This window comes from Muscardinus avellanarius (genome assembly GCF_963383645.1).
Source record: "Muscardinus avellanarius genome assembly, chromosome: 3".
Taxonomy (NCBI): domain Eukaryota; kingdom Metazoa; phylum Chordata; class Mammalia; order Rodentia; family Gliridae; genus Muscardinus; species Muscardinus avellanarius.
The window spans coordinates 28,599,573-28,623,121 of record NC_137788.1 but is presented as its reverse complement, the minus strand read 5'-3'; the positions used below and the strand labels follow the sequence as shown (position 1 = coordinate 28,623,121).

At 48.9% G+C, this 23,549-nt stretch overlaps 1 protein-coding gene across 2 annotated transcripts in view; it reads left to right on the top strand.

Annotated features, from left to right (window-relative positions):
* Positions 1–6,154: 6,154 nt before the first annotated feature.
* The window catches only part of DLGAP3 (DLG associated protein 3), a gene marked incomplete at both ends in the record, with an annotated part of 45,413 nt that continues 28,018 nt past the window's right edge, over positions 6,155–23,549 (top strand). For both annotated transcript variants that reach the window (XM_080690811.1, XM_080690810.1), the window contains 3 exons: positions 6,155–7,261; positions 11,546–11,751; positions 12,041–12,113. In XM_080690811.1, coding sequence (XP_080546937.1) covers positions 6,155–7,261; positions 11,546–11,751; positions 12,041–12,113 — 1,386 coding nt within the window. The remainder of the gene's footprint in view (positions 7,262–11,545; positions 11,752–12,040; positions 12,114–23,549) is intronic.

Below are 23,549 nucleotides of genomic sequence, written 5' to 3'. Positions count from 1 at the left end.
GTTCCGGTTTAAGAAACTAATTGCTGGATTGTGTAGTTGGTGCTAAATTGGGTAATTTCTTGGTGACGGCATCTGTGCCACTTCTTCCATTCCCAGATAGATTTGAGCTACATCAGAAGAGGATTTGTCACACACGGCGCCCTCCCCTACGACTCTTCCTGCTTCCCAGCCAGTCACAGGCGAAGGCAGAAGTGGCTGCTGCCTCAGCCGGTCCGGGTGTTCCTCACCTGGCCAGTCTCTGTGTCCCGGGATAGGACAGAGATGATGTGGGGCAGGAAAATGGGGGAAATAATGCCAGCAACCACAAAAGTCACGGGGCTTCAGAGAGATAGAATTAATTAATTAATTAATTAATTATGTACTTTTGGTACTAGGTATTGAACCCAGTGGTGTAACCTGTGAGGTACACTTCCAGCCTTTTTAATTATTTAATTATTATTATTATTATTATTATTATTATTATTATTATTATTATTTTGGTGGTACTGGGGTTCCTGGAAGCCCTTCTACCTCCGGGCTACACTCCCAGACCTATTTTTACATTTTTTTATTTGGAAACAGGGTCTCCTAAGCCAGCGCGCGGCTAGCTTCGAACCTGCGCGATCCTCCTGTCTCTGCCTCCCAAGTGCGGGGATTACAAGCGTGCGCCACCACGCCCGGCTTAATTATTTTTTTATGGTACTGGGGATTGAGCCCAGGGGTGTTTTACTTCCAAGATATGTGCCCAGGCCTATTTTATTTTATTTTTTTATTTTGAAACAGGGTCCTGCTAAGTTGCTGAGGCTGACCTCGAACCTATGATGCTCCTGTCTTAGCCTCCCAAGTTCTGGGATTACAGGCATGTGCCACCATGGCCAGCTAGGGAGCTTCTTTTATTCTGGACTATCTGACTTTAGACTTGGTACAGACTCACCACATGGGGAGAAGGCTAACCCAGGCACTGGTTGGCTCTGGAATGTGTGGTATGCATGAGGCCTTTTTATTTGTTCCTTTAACAGGAAACCAAACCCACGTTCATTACTGTATTTGTTTGAGCGTGGCATTTGCTAAGCTTGATTTCTCTGGGCTAACATTAGGCAGGAGAAGGGCTAAGGCTTTGGTGTCAGCCAGTGCTGGATTTGGCTTCTGGTTTTGCCACCCACTGTCAGTGTGATCCTGGGTGGGTCAATTTGCTTTTTCAAAGCCTCAGTTTCTTTTTCTGTAAGTTGGAAGGGGTGAGTATAATATCTGTTTCTTGAAATTATTTTGGGAAAATATGATAGGGGACGAAAGGGTCTTATCCTTTGTAGGTGCACATTCCTCAACAACGCCTGCCAGATGCCAGGTGTTGGGCTTGGGACAGGGAGGAGTGCAGCGAGTGGGATGGACAGAATTCCTACACAGGACTTACAGTCTAGTGGGAGGGACAGGCAACCTTGGAACCACATGGATTTCAGGTGGAGACGCTGTAAGAGCCAGGCCCATGGCTCCTCAAGGGCAGACAGTGGGGGTAGGGGATCTGACCTGCTCAGGGAAGCCAGGAAATGCTTCCCAGCGGAAGCAACAACCGGGCTGAGGTCTGAAGGGGATGCTGGGGTTCACAAGGCAGAGGGAAAGGCTTTCTGGACGGGGACGAGGCTCCATGTGAAGGCTTGTGGCAGAGAGAAGACTGGCTTGGCTGAAGCAGAGGGCAAGGAGCAGCATGTGAGGAGAGGTGGTGGAAAATAGCCAGGGCCGGACCCTGCAGGCCTGGCTGGATAGGTGAGGGTGCTTTCTCCTAAGCCAAGGGGGAGTTGAAAGCCGAGAAGCGACATGTCGAGAGTCTTTCCAGATGATCCCTTGGGTTGGAGCCGGGTGAGAACTGAGGCAGGGAGACCAGTTGGGAAGACTCTTGCAGATGTTCAGGCAGAAGGTGATGTTTGGAGGTAGAGTAGATTCTTTAGCAGCGTTTTCTGCTGCAAATGCAGAAAATCTGGCCAACGGTGGTTTAAAATAGTGTACTCCTTATCACAGATAGGCCTGGGGAAAGGCAGCCGCTTGTGCCGCTTCCCTGGCTCGGTGGTGCCAGCGCCAATATCTCTGCGCTGCTCTCGGTCTTTCTCTCATGGTGGCGAGGTAGCTGCCCGAGCTCCGGCCATCATGGTTCTAGCCCAGCCAAAAAGAAGGGGAGGAAGGAATGCACTAGCAAGCAAGCCCCACCCTTTTTGCCACCAAGACCAAATCTTTCCCAGAAAACCCTGACTCACATTTTTCTGTATGTTTTCATTCGCTGAAACTGTAACACGTGGCCTTTAGTTAAAAGGGAGGCTGGGAAAGGGAGAAAGAGGTTGGGAATGAGCTCTGGCTCGTCAGTCAACAGTGACAGGTGGGTATGGAAATAAGTGGGCACATCTATTTTTAGGAAGCGAAATCCATAGGACTTGGTGATAGATTGAGTTATGAGCTCTCTCCTCGGCTGTTTTCCCTTCCCATTGATCATGACTGGTAGTGGGGTAGGGGAAGGAACGTGATCATAAAGCATCCCACACAGAAGGGAGCCAGTCATTCATTAAATGTTTTCTTTAGGAAATCCATAAATGGGATATCTGCTTCCCCCAGTAACTCGGATTTAGTTTTATCGTTTACTATTTGAACATCGGGAAGTTTCGCATGAGAGATTGCCTGGCGTGATCTTGGAGAGTTTACCGAGTGCCGTCCTGGCCTTGTGTCACTTCCCTGGCAGGTGTCATTAGGCTGAGAGGGGTTGGGTCACTTGTCTGGTGTCCTTACCTTCTGGTCTTGAGCTGTGTTCTTTTCACTGGACAGTGCTACCCTGTGAGACCTGGGTAAAGGAGCCAGAGAGGGGCAGTTGCAGAGGCTCATTTCCTCTGAGAATACAGCCCGGAGGACATGGAATGGGTCAGAGAGACTGAGGTTTGGTGAGATCCTGACGATGACCCAGCAGCTTGGCAGTGGCGCCCGTGTGAGGCTGGGCACCGGGAACAGCTGATAACACTCCCCTTAGGAGCTCATTGTGATGTTCCAGCTTGATGTGACCATAAACAGAGCAGATGGGAGGGTGCCAAAGTGGCCTTTTGTGTTGTGAGCCTCACACATGGGTCCTGCCCGAGGCAGGAAGAGGAGCATGCCACCGGTGAAGGACCAGGCCGTCCAGGTGGGGAGATACTTCCAAGTGATTTTCTGAGTGTTCTGGAAGCAGCCATCTTGGTCCAAGTCCCTTCTGTGACCCCAGAGAAGGGCAGTGAAGGAGGAGGATTGTCATAGAGCCAGGAAGTCACCCCAGTCTCCCTCCAGGCAAGATAACCAACAGCTCCTCCAGTCCAGGCCCCAGGGTAGGCTGGGAGCTGGGCGTGTCTTGCCCTTTCCTATGGAAGATTCCCGAGAGACTCTACAATCTTCTTCGTTGTCTCACATCCCTCAGGGTCAGGAAGTTCTTCCTGATGTCTGACTATGTCTCTTCCACTACTATTAATCATGCGTGCAAAGCTCGCTCTTCTTCCTGACATCCCTGCATCTAATAATGGCATCATTAGTCTTCTAGTCACGGCTGCTGCAAACTTGAGCGTCGTCTTCCTTTCTGACTCTCTTTCTCTCTCTTTCCCAGTATTTGCCCAGCCCTGTCTGCTGGAACTTTCCAAGCCCATCCCCCAGAATTCCTTACTTGCGTACCTTTTCTGCCTTGGGCCTGCTGATTCCTCCACTGGGAGTTATCTCCCCTCCCCCTTTGTCTGGGGGAACACACAGCCCTCTCGTATTCCAATTCAAATGCCCTCTTCTCTGGGAAGTCCTCCTTGATTTCTCTCTACTGAATCTGGTGTTGCCCTCATCTGATCTAGCCTGATACTCTGGTGTCATTCTCCAGCACGTATTTCTTGGTGAGTGTGAACTAAAGGGTCCTGAGTAAGGTGCTGGAGATCCAGAGATGGTGCCCATCCTGCAAAAGACCATATTGTAGAGGGGAGATAGGAACTGAAACAAACAACTTCAGTGCAGTGCTGTAGCTGCTTTCCTGAGGATGCCCAGGGTGTCATAAAAGCCCAAAAGAGAGGGATAACCCAGAATAAGAGTGCAGAAAGTCTTCAAGGCAAGGTGGGGCTTAATATGAGTGAGTCTTAGCCAGTTTGGGGAGGAGTCGGGGGGAATGAAAGGAGATTCTAGGAGAAGGGAATTGCTTGTGCAAAAGTATGGGGACCTGAAATAACACTGTCACATGAGTGGTTTTTCCCCTGTTAGACTATAGAGCCCTCAGGGGCAGGGACTGCACTTAAATCGCCTCTGTGCGCTTTTCATTGAGTCTTACTCAAGGTAGCTGCCCAACCAGTGTTTGTGGAATGCAACCACATTTAAGGGCAATAAAAATGCTGTGGCTCAGCACCATGGACAGATCACACAGACACCTGCAGTTGGAGGTAGTCCAACCTGTGGGCTCATTTGCATGTATTTGCATAATGAAGCCAACTTCTTTTCCCTGGGGGTCTGAAGGCTCTGCAGTGGGGGATCCAATCAGTCCTGTTTTGGGGGGTTGGGAAGGGAAACTGTCAGGGCCAGAAACCAGTCTCAAGGACTCCAGAAGAATCTCTTTCCCCTTTGCTGACCACTTCTCTTTTTCCTGTCAGGAGCCAGTGGTCCCGAGCCTTCTGAAGCTAGGATTCTGCCTGGCGGTGGGGATTCTGTCATCAAAGATGGGACACCCTGGATGGTGAGTGCCAAGGAAGTCTGGGACACGGGGATTACATTGAGGTTCTCAAATTTGAATAACTTGGGCTTGATTCTTGATTTGGAGTGACTCACCTGCATATGGGCCTTGTAACCTCACCATTTTGAGCTCCATGTTCTCATGGCCAATGTGAATAATGTCTGCGTTACGAAATCCCAGCTGGGTAGAGAGGGCTAGGTATGCGCGGTGCCTGGTACGCAGCGAGCGCTCAGGCAGGAGTAGTAGGACATGAGCTGTGAGCAGGCTCTGGGTGTGTGTGTGGAGCCCGTGGTGGGCAGAAAGGAGATCGTCTCAGAGGTGCTGCTGTCTGGAGTTTGAGGCTGTCAGTCCCTCCTAGTCAGCAGATGGCCCAGGAGCTGGTCTGGATGAGGGAGGGCTCCGTCTGCCAGCTCCTCTGTCCCTGTCCCTCCTGCTGTCACCCCCTCCTGCTGTAGCTCCTGTCCTGGCAGCTCCTGGAGCCCTGATTGGAGGCAGCTCTTGCTGAGAGCTGACCTCTCTGTCTTGTAGCCTTGGCAGGCTTGGGATGGAGGCCAGAGGCACTGGTTCCAGATCTTCTCCATCACCTCCCCGCCTCGCCGGCTCACTTGTCCCTGGGAAGAGGAACTCCTGGGTTCCAGTCCCAGTTCAGGATTCAGATGCTACTTTATACAGCCAGCATTCCTCTTCTGTGGGGTTTCTTTCCTCCATGATGCCCTTCCAGTGAAAGAAGGTGTGAGGAGGGGTAAAAGGCAAAAGGAAAAAATTTTCTAGGGAATATCTGGAACACAGAAAAGGTAGGAGGAGTCAGCCCAGGCTTAGCTCAGTCCTGAGGGGAGGGAGAAGGAGCCTGCAGCTGGGTAGAAGGACAGGGTATGGGAAGGGAAGGAGGGGCTTTTCTGTGGAATGGTGCTGGATTTGTGGATTGCATCTAGTGTTCCTTTTGGCGGCAGTGCCGGGAGCTGTGACCCTGAGGCCCAGGGTCACAGGCCCAGGGTCACAGTGGGGTGTGGAGTAGGTAGGGTTGAGGCGGAGGTTTGACTGCAGACTAATTTGCCGAAGCCCAGTTTGTTAAAAGCTAGTTTGCTTCCTGATTGGTTTTTGAATATTTGGTATGTGTACTTGGGTCTCCTTTTGTTTTTGATAATCTAAGGATATTTAAAAACCCATTTGGCTGAGAGCATTTCCTTTTGTGAATAAGTATCAAATTTGCAGCATTTGATGAATGACAGGATTATTTTATGTCCTTGTGTCTTTGTCTATTATGACTGTCTTAAGGACTTTTCAGCCCATTTGTGGAAAAATAGTACCATTAATCACAGTAAGTTGATATGCATTACCTACAGGGATAGAAGAACACCTAATGAAAGATGGTTTTAGGTGAAGTCGCTTTCTGTTCAGTCTGAATCCCTTTTCTCCCTACTTTCCCAGGAGGTTCCTGGGGCCTGGCCCCCAACACTATGAAGAGCCTTTGCTGAGGCCATGAGGGGTTACCATGGCGACCGAGGCAGCCATCCCCGCCCAGCCCGCTTTGCTGACCAACAGCATATGGACGTGGGCCCTGCTGCCAGGGCCCCATACTTGCTGGGCTCCAGGGAGGCCTTCTCCACCGAGCCCCGCTTCTGTGCCCCGAGAGCTGGCCTGGGACACCTTTCTCCGGAAGGTCCCCTGAGCCTGAGTGAGGGGCCGTTGGTAGGCCCTGAGGGAGGGGGGGCCGGGGCGGGGGGAGGCAGCAGCACCTTCCCCAGGATGTACCCCGGCCAGGGCCCCTTCGACACCTGTGAAGACTGTGTGGGCCACCCCCAGGGCAAGGGTGCCCCCCGCCTGCCTCCCACACTCCTGGATCAGTTTGAAAAGCAGTTGCCCGTTCAGCAAGATGGCTTCCACACGCTACCATACCAGCGAGGTCCAGCAGGTGCTGGGCCCGGGCCTGGGCCGGGGTCGGGCTCTGGCCCTGCCTCCGAGGCCCGCAGCGAGAGCCCCAGTCGCATCCGGCACCTGGTTCACTCTGTGCAGAAGCTCTTTGCCAAGTCCCACTCTCTGGAGGCGCCCGGGAAGCGGGACTATAATGGGCCCAAGGCTGAGGGGAGAGGCGGCTCTGGGGGAGACAGCTACTCGGGCCCGGGCTCTGGAGGCCCCCACACCTCCCACCACCACCACCACCATCACCACCACCACCACCACCAGTCCCGGCACAGCAAGAGGAGCAAGAGCAAGGACCGCAAGGGGGATGGGCGGCACCAGACCAAGGCTGCGGGCTGGTGGAGCTCCGACGACAACTTGGACAGCGACAGCGGCTTCCTGGCGGGTGGGCGACCCTCTGGGGATCCTGGCGGTCCCTTCTGTCTGGAGGCTCCCGACGGGTCCTACCGGGACCTGAGCTTCAAGGGGCGCTCGGGCGGGTCAGAGGGCCGCTGCCTTGCCTGCGCCGGCATGTCCATGTCGCTGGATGGACAGTCGGTCAAGCGAAGTGCCTGGCATACCATGATGGTCAGCCAGGGCCGGGATGGATACCCAGGGGCCGGGCCAGGCAAGGGGCTGCTGGGTCCCGAGGCCAAGGCCAAAGCCAGGACTTATCACTATCTGCAGGTGAGGCTGTGTGGGGGTGGGGAATGGGGTCCTCAGCCCTCGCCTGTCTGTCCTGTCAGCCAGGGGACAGTGGAAAGGGTTGGGTGTGAGCCAGCTGTCCTTGTGATGGACAGCCTGGAGGCAGGGAGGCTCCCAAGCCCCTGCTGCACATCAGGGCTGGGAAGACTGCTCCTTGACCTGCTGTTTTGGATGCGCGGTGCCGACCTCTGTCTTATGGGTGGGAGGCAGGATGAGGAGGAGAGAAGGCTATGGCCAGGATAGTGCACACCTTGATCTCCAGCTGTGGCTGCCCTTGAGCTTGGGGGTTGGCAGGCGGGAAGCAGTTCTCCTGCCCCAAGGCCTTCTCCAGCTTTTCTGCGCAAATCTGAGTGGTTTAGATGTTGCTTGAATATGAAGGTCAGTTCCAAGAATACGCCTCTACTTGGGGTAATGGAGGTGGGAAAGCCTCTGAGGCTGCGGAGGAGCCCGGGAGCCTGACTTGTGGGTTTCCCTAGGCTGGGGGACGCATTGAAGGCCGAGCCCTGATCCAGTTTCTGGGGCGGGGTTGTGGTCTTGGGAGGAGAAGGTTCTGAGGAAAGCTGCTCTCTCCCCAGCCTGTCTTACCACCCCTGTGGCTCCTGCTGGTGTCCCTGCCTCTGCTTATGGAGCCTTACCCTAGCCTCCTCCAGCATCTACTGTTTACTTGACTCGAGCGCCCACGTAGTTTTAGGGGGAAAAGCCAATACAAATCCTGGAGGTCCAGTAGATTTGGGGCTCTCGGCCTCACCCACATTCCTCATAGATAGTTAATCTCTGTTCACGCATTCAGTGAGCATTGCTAGGTGCTGTGGATTTAGAGATGTAGACACCGTTGCTGTGTGTGGGAGCTCATGGTTTAGAAGGGACAGACAAGAAAGCAGATGGACTGTACTGGGAGAGGCTGTGACAGAACCACCCTCAGGCAGCCCCGGGACATGGGAGGCCCCTCACTCACCTGGTGGTGGTGGCCAGGGGTGGCTTGGAACAGCTCCTGGGGGAATGTCCCCTGAGCCGAGTCTCAGTGGGGTTGGAGTTTGTCGAGTGCAGGATAAAGATGGTCCTGAAAGAGACTCCAGCATGTTTGAGGTGGGCATTTTTGGGTGTCATTGCCCTTGCTGGTGAGTTGTCCACACATTAGGGCTCTCCTAGGGGAATTCACGAAAGCCCAGAGGAGAGCGTACGAACATAGTGGAAGCAGGAAGGGACTTCTGAGACTCAGGACCCGTGGGTTGGCTTTGGTTGACCCCCTCTTTGGGTAGGAGGGAGGGAACACGCACCATCCCTCCCCCATAATGAGCCCTTGCCATCCCTGGGGCTTTGCCGCTATTCTGCTGCTCTCCGCCGCTTCTCCAGGGCTGCCCTGACCTCCCTGGGGGCTACCTTTTTAACATGCACCTCACAGTGTCCTGCAGAGGAGCGAGGAGCCCTGCAGTGTGGCAGAGCGTGCCCTGGCTATCCCATCTGCCGGCCTGCCTGCTGCTCCTCTCTGTACGGTATGGGGAAAGGGGACGATCTTCAGGGTCCGGGCTTTCAGGGCATCGTGGGACTGGGAATTCTGAGCCTATATAGGGAAGTATCCGGGGGCTGCATGATCTTTCTAGACAGCCTGGTGCTCCCTGCCCCAAAGCAGGGGAGGCTGACCCCTACAGACTAGGCGTCTTCTTTGGACTCTGGACCCTTTGTTGAGGCACTTCTGCTCTCCCTGGATACCAGCGTTCCTTCAGACCTCTTCTGGGGTCCCTATTTCCAGTCTGAACCCTTGTCCCTTTACGGAGCCTCCTCTCCTTTCTGTGTTCCCGTCCTGCAGTGGCGCCCGCCCCTGGCTGAGCCCGGCTGCCCCTGGAGGGCTCTTCACAGGGCACCGTCCCTGTTCCTGCTGCTCATGCTGATCCCTGTGTGCACCCCTCCTTTGAGCCCTGTAATTCCTGTGCCTTGTCCCTTCTAGGAGCCCCCTCCTTACCTCATTTAAACTCTTCTCCACAACAGATGTTTTAAATCCTCACTGCTGGGAAGGTAGTTTAGCCGTGAGTTTGATTCCCAGCACCACATGCACTCACAAATCCTCCCTGCCTCCCCAGCCCTGGCCCCTGCCATCACGGACACCTCATTCTTTGCAGAATAGGTGACCGTTAGGGGCATCCTCAGAGGAAAATCAGGGCCACCCATCCTAGATTGATCCTTCTACCTGCTACCTGCTTGAGCCTGTTTCCTTAAAACCCACTCCATCCCTCAGCTGCCCCCCGCCCCCCGTTTTTGGTAGTGGTGGTGCTGAGGATTTAACCCAGGGACATTCCATCTTTGAGCTACATTCCCAGACCTTTGTTTTAAATTTTATTTTGAAACCAGGTCTCTGTAAGTTGCTGAGGCTGGCCTTAAAAGAGGAACCTGCGACCCTCTTTTCTTAGCCTCCCAAGTACTGGGGTAACAGGCGTGTGCCATCACGCCCGGCTCTTTTCCCATATTTAAAGAATATCCTTTTCTTTTTCTTTTTCTTTTTTGTGGTACTGGAGATTGAACCCGGGGGTATTCTACCTTTGAGCTACACGCCCAGCCCTATTTTATTTTTTATTTGGGAACAAGGTCTTACTAAATTGCTGAGGGCCTCATTCAGTTGTTGGGGCTGGCCACAAACCTGTGGTCCTCCTGTATCAGCCTCCTGAATACTGAGATTATAGGCATGTGCTATCATGCCTGCTTTAAAGGATATCTTTATCGGCTCTTCTGTTATACTGAGACCATGCTTAAAATCACTTTAATCCTAAAAAAAAGTTTCCTTAATCACATCCCCCTTCCACTTCCTGTTTTGCCCAAGTTTTGAGACCACAGACTCCTTCCCTTTCTCTTCTGCCCCTCACTGTCGGCTGACTGCACACCCCCGTCCTCTGCAGTGCCCAGGCACTGGTCACCAATGGTCCCTTTGGAGACATCTCCAAAAGGCATCTTCCATTCCTATGATAAGCGTGCAGTTTTTCAAGCACCTGCTATGTGCTGGGCCCTTGGTACTGGCCTACTTCCCTTTCCCATCATCCCTCCGCTGTCGGCCATCACCAACTCACAGACCAGGAAATTCAGATATCAATGGATTTTGCTCAAATTCACCTCAGTAGCAAACAGCTGGGCCAAGATTTGCGCATGATCTTCCAGCTCCTGAGCCCGAGTTACTAACCTCTGCGCGCACTGTGGCATTTGACATAATCGACTCCTTTTATTCTTGAGATGTCTCCTGTTTCTGTGACATGGCATTCTTCTGACTTCCCTCCTACCCCTCTGCCCACTCCTTCTCAGGTGCCTACACAGGCTCCTCTGCCTTCCTTTGCCGTCCCTTTCTAAATGTCAGTGGCTCTCTCCCAGCGCTCTCTTCCTGTTCCTTTGGGCTGTCCACTCCATGGACCTCGCTGCCGCCCATGAACCCCACAAGTCTGCCTCCAACCCCATCTCCCCACTGGACCCCAGAACCAAACCTCAAGCGCCCTACTCAGCAGTTCTATGTCAAGCTCAAGGTGCTCAACTCCAAACCTCCCTCCTTTCCCGGGACCTATTTTTCTAGGGTTCTGTGGTTCACGGAGCCACAGCACCGCCCCCAGGTCCTCAGCCATCCGCCCTTCAGCATGCTTCACTCCTCCCGCCTCCTTTCCCCACGGCGGAGGGCTCATGGCGCACGGATGCTCCCTAACACCTCTCAGCTCCATCTCCTCCTTGTCCCTGTCCCCTCGTTGTCATTGTCTTAATTTAGGCCTTATCATCTCTTGTCTGGATCACAGCCTCAGCCTCCTAATTGCTCCCCCACCCACCACTTGAGCCCCAGTCCTGCGCCCCCCATCCACCAGGCAGCCTGTCTGGGCTGTTGAGAACTCTTGGCATAACACTCTCTGTGGCTCCTGGTGGGGGATGGGGTGGAGTTAAAAGAAGGTTAAAAGATGGGGGAGGAGGAGAGATAAAAGTGGCCAAGATCAGCTGATGCCTTAGTACTTGGAGCTGGATTGACACGGGTCACATAGGCCTCTGGTCCTCAACCTCTTGGCACCTGGCATGCCGCAGCCCAGGTTCTCTTAAGTGGCTTTCAGTTAAGTGGCAAAAGGTTCCTGGAGGATGAAGGATGGAGGCTCTCCTGCAAGGGAGGCTGGGCCTGAGGCCTCCCCGCTCCTTCCTCTCTGAATTCTCCCTCGTGTGGTCTGCTCCAGCCAGGGCAGAGTGTGGGCGTAGAGGATCCTGGCCTCTAGAGTGACCAGGGCCAGGTCTGAGAGACAGAGGCTTCTGTCCCTGCAGGTGCCGCAAGATGACTGGGGGGGCTACCCCACGGGTGGCAAGGACGGGGAGATCCCCTGCCGCAGGATGCGGAGCGGCAGCTACATCAAAGCCATGGGGGACGAGGAGAGTGGTGACTCGGACGGCAGCCCCAAGACGTCGCCCAAGGCTGCCGCCCGGCGCTTTGCCTCCCGCCGCTCCTCCAGCGTGGACCAAGCCCGGATCAAGTAAGGAGGGGGCTGATGGGGGTCCTGCCAGAGGCATGTGTGGAGTGGGTACCAGTTGGGTAGCCCTGCTTAGGGTTCAATTGGGGTGTGTTGCTCTGTTCCATACAAAGGGGGAAGTCATGGTCCTTGAGTGCCTCTTTGGGGGAATCTCTACCCAAAGTCTCCTGGGGGAATCTCCTTGGGGCCATTTGGGAAATGAAACCTGGTCAGAGGCCACAGTATTATCACTCCCTCTCCCTCACTTCCTAGCACACTCCCATCCTAACTCCGGCATTTTGACCTTTTTCAGCTGCTGTGTCCCACCCCGGATCCACCCCCGGAGCTCCATCCCTGGCTACAGCCGTTCCCTCACCACGGGACAGGTAGGGAGAGGCCCCGTGCACCAGGAGTGGGAGTGGGGCATTCAGTTTGATGCTCAGCCTAGGCCTTTGAAGCAGGTCTGGTCACAGGGAGAGCCCAGGTGTGGTTCCAGTGACCCTGAGAGACCTGGGTTAGGACTCCTGGAGCCGACTTTCACATGGCGGTCTCAGACAGGCACATCGATGGAACTCACCAAGGACCCTCAAAGTGATGTCCTTGTGAGGAGGGGCGGTGTCAGGTGTCTGAGATTCTCCAGCTCTTTCCAGACCTGGCTGCTTCCATCGCCTCGCAAGAGGCAGGGCTGATTTGCACAGACAGGGCAGAGGTCAAGCCGCAGTTTCCGAGACGACCTGGGCCTGAGTTCTGCCCACACCGCCTCCGTCCCTTGGGGCTGCCAGCAGTAGACCTTACCTCTGATGCCTCCTGTTTCTCATCTCGAAAACGACAACGGTAGCCACAGTTCTCTCTCCGGGGATTTGCGAGAGCTCAGTGGAAAACTGTATGCAAACGCCAGATACCTGTCCCCAAATTGACATTTTATACATTGAGTTCCATTCCTAAGTGTCTGTGATTAAACAGAGGCGGCGGCAGCTGAGTAATTAAATGCTGGAGATGGGTTTCGATTCCGGCTCAGCTACTTACCAGCTGAGTGACCTGGGGCAAGTTACTTGACTTTTTTGAGCCCCACTTTCCCCATTTAAAAATAGGCATCATAATAGTGTTCTTGGCACATGGCCATCACTCAAGAAAGGTTAGCTATTTTTACTATTTGCTGGGGGGGGCAAGCAAAAAGAGATGCAAAATACGGCCCACGTGGGCTCCCGTTGTCCCCCCCGGCAGCGTCAGTGTCCTTGGTTGCATTTCCTGAATCCGGGAATCCAGCAGGCACAGCTGTCTTTTCACATCTGACTGTCCTGTGTTACTAAACCTACTAGATGCCCAGTGTTCGAGTTACGTGACCCATCGGCAGCATCTAACGCAGTTGCCAACTCTTCTCCCTCAGACGGCTTCTCAGTTGGCTCTGAGCACACCACGCCATCTAGATCCTCTTCGATTCTCCCCCGGCTGCTGATTCTCCTCTGTGTCTCGGGTCCTTCTGCAGCCTCTGCAGATCCCCAGGATCTCGACACTGGAGTGTTCCAGGGCTCTGGAACTGCTCTCAACACCCACTTCTTGATGATCTCATCCAGGCTCATGGCTCTGAATATTACTGAGAGCCCGATGCCTCCCGGATGCATAACTCCAGTCCAGATCCTCTGTGAAGGCCAGGCGTGCAGATCAAGCTGTGTATTGAAACCTCGCTGGGGTGCCCAGCAGACATTTCAGACTTAAGATGATCAGAAGCAAACTCCGCTTCCCCTCCTGCCCCTCCCTCTTCCCCAGATCACTCACTGCTCCGTTCCCTGGAATCTCCTTTTTGAAAAGATAATGGCAACTTTGCTTTTTTTTTTTTTTTTTTTTTTTTGTCCTGGGGATTGAACCCAGGGGCATTCTACTTCCAAGCTACGCCCCAGCCCCTTTTTATTTTTTGTTTGGAAACAAGGTTTCTGAGAGTCCTGCTACTTGCCGAGGCTGACCCCAAACTTGTGATCCTCCTGTCTCAGCCTCCCAAGACTAGGATTAGAGCTGTGCGCCACCATGCCCAGCTAGCATGACTTTTCTTCTTTTTTCAGTGCTGGGGCTCAAGCCTGGGGCTTTGTGTATGTTAGGCAAGCGCTCTACCATCGAGCTACATCCCAGCCCATTGTCCTTTTGAGAGCTCTGGTATAAAAACCAGAAGCCAGACTTTTCTTTATTTTCTTTATTTTGTTTTTGGGGATCAAACCTAGAGCCTCACACATGTTAGGCATGCACTCTGCCTTCGTGTGACAGCCCAGCCCCTGAAGCCAGTCTGTTTTCGTTCTATCTCCTATCCCATATGTAATCCTTAGCAAATCCTGTGGGTCCCCCTTTCCAAATATATCCAGGACCCAGCCACCCTTGACCACCCACCTGCACTGCGTGTCACTCAGCGTGTTCTTTTGTCCGGGTGACTGCAACACTGTCCAGTTGGTCTCCTGTGTCTGCCCTGCTCACTGCATCCTCTGTGGATATAGCCTAAGCGATCAGTTAAAAACATAACTCCATGCATTCACTTACCTGCTCAAAACCTTTTCCTTGCTCAGAGTAACCATCAAGGACTTTACTATGATTTTTTTTGTACTGGGATCAAACCCAGGGGCATTCTATCTCTAAGCTCCACTCTCAGTCCTATTTTATATTTATTTATTTACCTAGTTGTTTGTTTATTTGTTTATTTTTTGTGGTACTGGGGATGGAACCCAGGGGCATTCTACCTCCGAGCTACACCCCAGCCCTATTTTTTATTCTTTATTTTGAAACAGGGTCTCACTGAGTTGCAAAGGGCCTCACTAAGTAGCTGAGGCTGTCCATGAACCTCAATCCTATCTCAGCCTCCCAAATGCTGGGATTACAAGAGTGTGCCAGCACACCCGGCTTGTTTGTTTGTTGTGTGTGTGTGTGGTGCTGGGAATTGAACCCAGGGTTATTTTACTCTGAGCTGTGCTCTCAGCACTATTTTATTTTTCATCTTGAAACGGTCTCACTAAGTCGCCAAGGCTGGCCTTGAACCTGCGATCCTCCTGTCTCAGCCTCCCAAGTACAAGCGAGTGCCACCGTGCCCGGCTCTTTACTCTGATTTCTGAGGTCCTGCGTGCTTTGTCCCAGGCCACCTCTGGTTCCTCTCCTAAGGCTCTTCCCCTCTGGACTCCAGCCGTAGGAGACCTTTGCTGCTCCGCAGACACCGCAGACATCGCAGAAGTGCTCCAGCGCGAGGGCCTTTGCTTTGCCACAGCCCTGCCTGGATGCCTCCTTCCCAGACGCTGCCTCGAGTGCTTCCTCACTCCTTTCTGCTCTTTCCCCAAATGTTCTAAAATTTTAATTTAGCCACCCCCTGCAACATTTCCTATTCCCTTTCCTCCTCCTTCTGCTGCTCTTCTTTTCTCCACCTCCCACTTTACATTATCTAACATCACATATACTCGACATATTTCTCCTGGAGGAATGGCTCAGAATTCCTGCTTTACAGAAGAGGAAAGAGGTTTCAAGCACTAGAGATGCTGCCCTATTATCTCTAATAATCCTTCTCGAGTCTTTTTTTTTTTCTTTTCTTAGTATTTGCCTATAACATCTTTTTCCATCTTTGGCTTTAAAGCTGGTTATCTCCTATGTTCCAGGTATGTCTTTTGTAAATAGTTTGTGGCTAGATTTGACGTTATACCCATTGGATAACTGCTTGCGAGTTTAGTACGTTTATATTTATTGTGATTGCTGGTATCCGTGGATTTATTTCTGTTATCTTATATCATGCCTTCTATCTAGCTTGCCTTTTCGGTGATGCATTCATACTCCTTTGCTGCTTTCCCTGCTGATTGATTGAGTTTTCTTTATTCGTCTCCCTGCCAAATCCCACAGTGCTTTGGCAGTTACGTATTCTCTTTTATTCTCTTCAGTTGCCTTTATAATTTTAATGTGCATACTTGACTTAGCAGTCTAAAGCTGACAACTTTTTTTTTTTACCCTCCCTCTGAACAATGCAAAGACCTTAGGGACACTTTAATTCTGATGACGTCTTCCCTCCTCCTCCTCCTCCTCCTCCTTTTTTAAAGCAACAACAATTTATTTTCAGGCTGGGAGTCCTAGCTCAGTGGTAAAGTGCTTGCCTAGCATGCTTGAGGCCATGGGGGCTCATCCCCAGTGCCACACACAATATGTACATGTACATGTATGTGTGTATATACACATAATACACATGCTCATGATTCTGGTTACTAAAAATGTGATATTAAGGTGTTAACTGGGGTTAACATGTATTTTCATGTTGTTTGAAGAACAAAACAATCTTTTTTTGCTGGTGCTGGGAATTGGACCCAAGGCCTTGCACATGCTAAGAAAGTGCTTCTACCACTGAGCTATATTTCTAGCCCTAAAACATCAAAATTGACCAGGTGTAATTCATCAAATTTTATCTTTTTGTTTGTGCTTTGAATGTTAAATTTAAGAAATCTTTGCCTAACCTAAGATTACAAAAAATTACTCTAATGCTTCTTGTACTTTGTTTTTTGTTTGTTTGTTTGTTTTGGTGGTATTGGGGTTCCTCGAAGCCCTTCTACCTCCGGGCTACACTCCCAGACCTATTTTTTATACTTTTTTATTTGGAAACAGGGTCTCTTAAGCCAGCGCGGCTGGCTTTGAACCTGAGCGATCTTCCTGTCTCCGCCTCCCAAGCGCGGGGATTACAAGGGTGCGCCACCACGCCCGGCTCTTGTACTTTTTGATCTAGGTATAATGATCCAACTTGAGACTTTTTTGTGGAGAGGGAGTATATGCGTGATTTGAGTTAGGGGTCCAACTTCATCTTTTTATATTTGCATATCCACTTTTTCAAGCATCATTTGTTGAAAAGACTTTTCATTCCTTATTGAAATTTCTTGGCCCCTTTGTTACACCCAATTTACGTAAATGCAGGTGTTTATTAATGAACCTATTCCACTGGTCTATCCTTATGTCATTACCACATGCTTTGATTACTATAACTTTGGAGTAAGAATTGATTTTGGTAAGTTTAAGTAATAAGATTTTGTTACTCTTTTTAAAAGTTGTTTTGTGAGCTGGGCATGGTGGCACACGTTTGTAATCCCAGTACTTGAAGGCTGAGACAGGAGGATGGTAGGTTCTCGGCCAACCTCAGTACTTAGTGAGGCCATCTTAGTGAGACCTTGTTTGAAAATAAAAAAAGTGAAATAGGGCTGGAGGTGTAGTTCAGAGGTAGAATGCCCTTGGGTTCCATGCCCAGTACCACACACACAAAATTGTTTTGTGTCTCCTTTACATATACCTGTGGATTTTGAAGAAGCTTATTTCTCTCCCAGCTTCAAGTATAGTTGGGAATTTCAAAGGGCTGCATTGAATCTGTAGATCAATGTATGGGATGTATGTTCTAAGCATTATTAAGTATTATTAGCCTTGGACATTGGACATCTTTTCATTTATTCAACTTCTTTCTTTTTTCTCTTTCTTCACTAGGAATTAAATGTAGGGAAGCTCTATCATTGAACAACATCCTCAACCCTTTATATTTTTTATGGTACTAGGAATTGAACTCAGGGGCATTTTACCACTGAGTTATATTCCTAGACTGTTGTATGTATGTATGTATGTATGTATGTATGTTGGTTACTGGGGATTAAATCCGGGGGTATTCTACCTCTGAGATACACCCCAGCCCTATTTTATTTTTTATTTTGAAACAAGGTCTCACTAAGTTGCTGAGGGCCTCATTAAGTTGCTGAGGCTGGCCTCAAACCTGCACTCCTCCTGTCTCAGCTTCCCACATTCTGGAATTACAGGAGTGGGCCACCATACCTGGCTCAATGCTCAGTATTTTAGTTTCACCCTTTAGCCTCTCAGATTAGTCTTTTTTATTGTTTATTATTGTTGTTACTTTTTACGCCATCAGGACTTGGTTTATGTGGTCACGTCTCTACCTCTTTTCCTCCTTGCTTTTGTGTTTTAGATTCACTCCTTCCTCCTAAAGGATATTCTTCAGTAAATTTTCAATGAACGTCTCAGTTGAGACTGCGAACAAAAGTATAAGTTACCCTCACTTTCTCTTGTGCTTGGGATCAAACCCAGGGCCTCACACATGCTAGACAAGTACTCCACCTAAGCCACACACACCTGTCCCTTATGCTTACTATTTGATGTGGTTTGCCTTATTAGGGGAATTCTAAATCAATAAGTAATCTCCCTCAGTGTTTTAAAGAATCTTGTTGTGTGTCTTCTGTTGTGGCTGTTAAGAAGTCTGCTATCAGCATAATTGCCTTTGAGGGTAATTTTCCTTCTCTGGTTGCCATTGAGACCTTATTTTGATTTTGGTGCTCTGCATTTTGCTCTGATGTGTTTGGATGTGTGCTCCCGACATCTGAGGATTCATGTCTCTCATCAATTTTGGAAAATTCTCTTGGTGTTGTTTGTGTGGTGCATCTTAGAATTCCATTTGTATATTTAATTGAAGGCATGCCTCTTGCAGACAGCATATAGTTGGGTTTGCTGGTTTTTATTTTTATCCAGTCAGACAGTCTCTGCTTTTTGAATGGGAATAATTTGTCCATTCACATTTTTTTTTTTTTTGGGTACTGGGATTTGACCCGGGGCATTCTACTTCCAAACTATACCCCCAGCCCTGTTTTATTTTTTATTTTGAAACAGTGTCTTACTGTGTTGCTGAGGGCCTCGTTAACTTGCCGAGACTGGCTTTAGACCTGTGACCCTTCTGTCTCAGCCTCCCAAGTATTAGGAGTACAGATGTGTGCCGCCATGCCCAGCTATTCCTTCATATTAAATGCAAAAATGGTTGTATTGTCTCATGTCAGTTTTTGTTTATATGTTCCTCCTCTATTGCTTTCTTTTATAGTAAATATGTAAGTTTAGTATAGTATTTAAATTATTTTGTTATTATTTAGTACAAAATTTGAGTTATTAGTGGTTACAATAGAAATTATAATATATAATCTTTGCTGATTATCAAAATATAATTAATCCTGATAAACTATAGCATTGAACAAATATATCTCCTTTTTCTTTCTTTTTTTATTTTCCTATTTTTTTTGTGTGGTACTGGGGTTCCCGAAAACCCTTCTACCTCCAGGCTACACTCCCAGACCTACACTCCCAGCCAGCATGGCTGGCTTCGAACCTGCGCGATCCTCCTGTCTCTGCCTCCCAAGTGCTGGGATTACAAGCGTGCGCCACCACGCCCGGCTTATATCTCCTTTTCCTATGAGTTTTTTTTTGTGGTATTTTTGTTATATAAGTCACGTATACATGGGCTATTAACCTAGCAGTTGCTAGGCATGGTAGTGAATGTCTGTAGTCCCAGTGTTTGGGAGACTGAGACAGGAGGATACCAGGCGTGAGGCTAGCCTCAGCAATTTAGCAAGACCCTTAGCAAACCAACCAACAAATAAGACACACAGGGCTAGGTATGTAGCTCAGAGGTAGAATGCCCCTGGGTTCAATCTCTAGTATCACTAAATAAATAAATAAAACCTAACAGTTGTTATGAACCAACAGTAGTATGACGGCAAGTGCTTTATGAAACCTCTGTCTTTCAAAGAAGTCAAGACGGTGAGAAAAATATCTTATAGATCATTTTCTGTTTACTCACCCACTTACCATTTCTTGTGTTCTCCATTTCTTGTTGTGTGTTTACCATCAAGTGTTACTTCCCACTAGCCCAGAGGATTTCCATTGGTATTTCTTGTAAAGATATGTCTGCTGGCAATAACTTCTTCAGTCTCTATTTGTCTGGAAATGCCCTTATTTTTAACTCATTTTGAAGGATAATTTTGCGGCAGGGTAGTTTTGCTGTGTATACAATTTCTGGCTGGCAGTTTTTCCTTTTAGCACTTTGGACCCTTCTGCTGCCTCCTGGTGTTCACTGGTTCTGGTAAAAAGCCAGTGGTCTCTCTGTATGTGATGCATTGTCTTTCTCTTGCTTTTAAGATTTTTATCTCTCTTCAGCTTTCAACATTTTGACTGTGTTTTAATATAGATCTCTTAGTGTTTAACTTAATTTAGGTTCATTGAGCACCTATGCTCTATAGGTTCATGTTTGGTAAGTTTTAAGACATTATTTCTTCAAATATTTTTATGTTCTTGTTTCCTTCCTCCCTTTCCAAGTCCTTCCCCCTCCTCCTCTGTACAGGGATTGAACTCAGGATCATTCTGCCTCTGAGTTACACCCCAGCCCTATTTTATTTTATTTATTTTTTTATTTTGAGACAGATTCTCAGTAAGTCTCAGAGGACCTTACTAGGTTGCTGAGGCTGGCCTTGAACCTGTGATCCTTTTGCCTCAGCCTTCAGTGTACTGGGATTACATGCCTTACTTTTTTTTCTTCCTTCCCTTTCCCTCCCTCCCTCCCTTCCCCTTCCTTCTCCTCTTCTCCTTCACTTCTTCCGTTACATATATAGTGGTATGCTTATCCCTTAGGTTTCTTTTATGTGTGTTTATGGTGTTGGGGATTTAACCCAGGGCATTCTACTGCCAAGCTATACCCCTCACCCTATTTTATTTTATTTTTTATTTGGGAGTAGGGTCTCCATAAGTTGCTGAGGCTGGCCTTGAACCTGCGATCCTCCTGTCTTAGCCTCCCAAGTACTAGGATTATAGGCATGTGACTCCACACCCAGTTTGTCCCTTAGATTTCTGAGGCTCTGTTCATTCTATTCAGTCTCCTTTTTTTCTCTCCATCCCCCAGATTAGGTAATTTATATTGATCTATCTTCAGGTTTACTGAACATTTCTTTATGTTGAGTTCCTCTACTGAATTTTTCATTTCAGTTGTACTTTTTAGCTCTAGATTTCCACTTATTTCTTTTATAAAAACATGTCTATCTCTTTATTGTGACTTGCATTCATAAAATATTATGCATATTTTTTAAAATTTATTTTTATTTTTTTAATTTTTTCTATTGGTGCACTGTATACCATTATGCATATCTTTAAGCATGGTTTTCTTTGGTTCTCTGAATTTATGTATTTTTGTGTGGTACTGGAGATTGAACCTGGGGCCTCTCACGTGTTAGGCAAGCACTTTACTACTGAGCCACATCCTAAGCCCTTGAACTTATTAATTAATTAATTAATTAATTGGTACTGGGGATGAAACCCAGGGGCATTCTACTGGTGAGCTACACCTCCAGCCCTATTTTTTTATTCTTTATTTTGAAGCAGGGTCTCATTGAGTTGTGAAGGGCCTCACTAAGTAGAGGAGGCTGTCCCAAAACCTGGGACGACAAGCGTGCGCCACCGTGCCCGGCTCCTTGCATATATTTGTAACGGCCACTCTGCAGTCCTTGTGTGATAAATCCAACGTTTGGGGAACACTTGCACTTTCTCATTTGCTGTCTCATAACTTTTTTTGTTGACAGCTGAACATTTTGGGTAGTACAGCAACTCTGGATTCTGACTCTTCCCCCTGAAGGATGCTCTGTTAGTTTATTAATTCCTGGACTACAACAGTGAAGTTTGTCTTCCTTACAACATGATGTCTCTGTTCAGTTTTTTTTATTTTTCTACCTTTTGTTCTGAAGCACCGTTTCCTAGAGGTTACCCGGTATCTCAATGCTTTAGTGTTCAGCCAAAGATTGGTCAGAAGTTATAAACCTCGAGCTTGTAAAGCTTCTTCTCTCTGCATATGGCTCAGGGAAGGAAAACTTGAGGATGTTTGCAAGCCGGCCCTGGCTTTTACTCACTACCAGGCTACTGTATTTCCTCTGCTTGTGTATATGGGCTCCACCGGCCAGTAAAATGTTGGTGGTTCAGAGCCTCTCTGGTCTGTGCTGATCACTCAGACTCCCCTTCATCCAGAATATGTGGAGAAGTTATCAACTGCCCTGTGGCTGTTTCGTTCCCTGGAATTCTCTGTTAAATACCTAGCTGGTCAGCCAGCTCATCGCTTGCCCCGCCCAGTGCTCAAACCTCAGCCTGGCAGAGTTGGTGGCCTTTCCTGTTCTTGACACTACAACAGACAGTGTTCTACATCAAGCAGAACCCCTGGCGGTGGCAATGAAGCGGCTGTTTTTCCTGGCCTGCACCAACCCTGGGCCAGCCATTGCAACCATGAGGGCTTGGGGGGCTTGGGGCAGGGGGTGGCCCCACGCAAGGCTGCCCCAGAGTCCTGCCGTTCCTACTCAGAGTTGTCATTTCCATGATACATTTTATTTTTGTGAGCCTTTGATCAATTTGTAGGTGATGAAATGGTTGTTTTTGACAGTTTTGTTCAGCCTTGTAGTTGTCTTGGATGATAGGATTTGGTGTCTTTGTCATTCTGTCATGTCTAAAATCAGAAGGCTGGAAAATTCTCAAGCAGGGTCACTATCTCTTTAAATATTTCCTCTTCCACAGTCTTTGTAGTATTTCCGTCTGGACCCCTATTAGTTGGAAGTGCAGCCTTTTTAATCTTCCCTCTGTGTATCTTGACCTCTCCCTCATGTTCCCCGCTCTTTGCCTCTCTGTGCTGGTACCCGGTGTGTCTTCTGGGTCATTAGGTTTTTCTTCAGTGTGTATCATCCACTATCAATTCCTCATTTGTGTGTGTGTGTGTGTGTGTGTGTGTGTGTGTTTATTTTTGGTGGTACTGGGGTTCCTAGAAACCCTTCTACCTCCGGGCTACACTCCCAGACCTATTTTTATATTTTTATTTGGAAACAGGGTCTCTTAAGCCAGTGAGGCTGGCTTCGAACCTGCGTGATCCTCCTGTCTCCGCCTCCCAAGCGCGGGGATTACAAGCGTGTGCCACCGCGCCTGGCTTCTTTTTCATTTCTTAAAATCCAGTTTCAATCCTTTTTACTCTTTAGTCTTTTTTCCAAAACTTCTAGTCTATCTTTATTATTTTAATTTTAGCTTTTAAGTTTTAGGACTTTTTTTTTGTGTGTGTGTGTATGTGTTTTACTGGTGCTTAAACTCTGGGACATTCTATCTCAGAGCTACACCCCAGCTCTATTATTCTATCTCAGAGCTACACCCCGCTCTATTTTATTCTTTATTTTGAAATAGGATTTCACTTACTTGCTTAGGGCCTTGCTAAATTGCTGAGGCTGGCTTTGAACCTGTGACCTTGCTGTCTCAGCCTCCCAACTAATGGGGTTACAGGCATGCATCCACACCTGGCACATTTTAGGACTCTTAAAGATGATTTCAAGCCAGGCACAGTAGCATCTGCCTGTAGAGTCAGCTGTTTGGAACAGGACAGTCATTTGAGCTTTGTAATTCAAGGCCTACTTGGACAACATAGTGAGACCCCCATCTCAAAAAATAAAGCATGAAACATGGCTTAAAAATGCTATATAAAAAGCCAGGTATGGTGGCACACGCTTGCAATCCCAGCATTTGGGAATCTGAGACCAGAGGACTGTGGTTTGCGGACAGCCTCAGCTACTTAGCGAGGCCCTCTGCAAATCAGTGAGACCCGGTTTCAAAATAAAGAATAAAAAATAGGGCAGGGGGTGTAGCTCAGAAGTTGAATGCCCCTGGGTTCCATCCCCAGACCCACACACAAAAAAATGCTATTTATAAGCTGGGCGTGGTGGTACATGCTTGTAATCCCAGCATTCGGGAGGCTGAGACCAGAGGTTCGTGGTTTGCAGACAGTCTCAGCTACCTAGGCCCTCCGCAACTCAGTGAGACCCTGTTTCAAAATAAAGAATACAAAATTGGGCAGGGGTTATAGCTCGGAGGTCAAATGCCTCTGGGTTCCATCCCCTGACCTGCAAAAATAAATAAATAAATAAATAAATAATTAATAAAATGCTATTTATAGGTGGGTACGGTAGTGTACACTCATAATCCTAGTATTTAGGAGGCTGAGACAG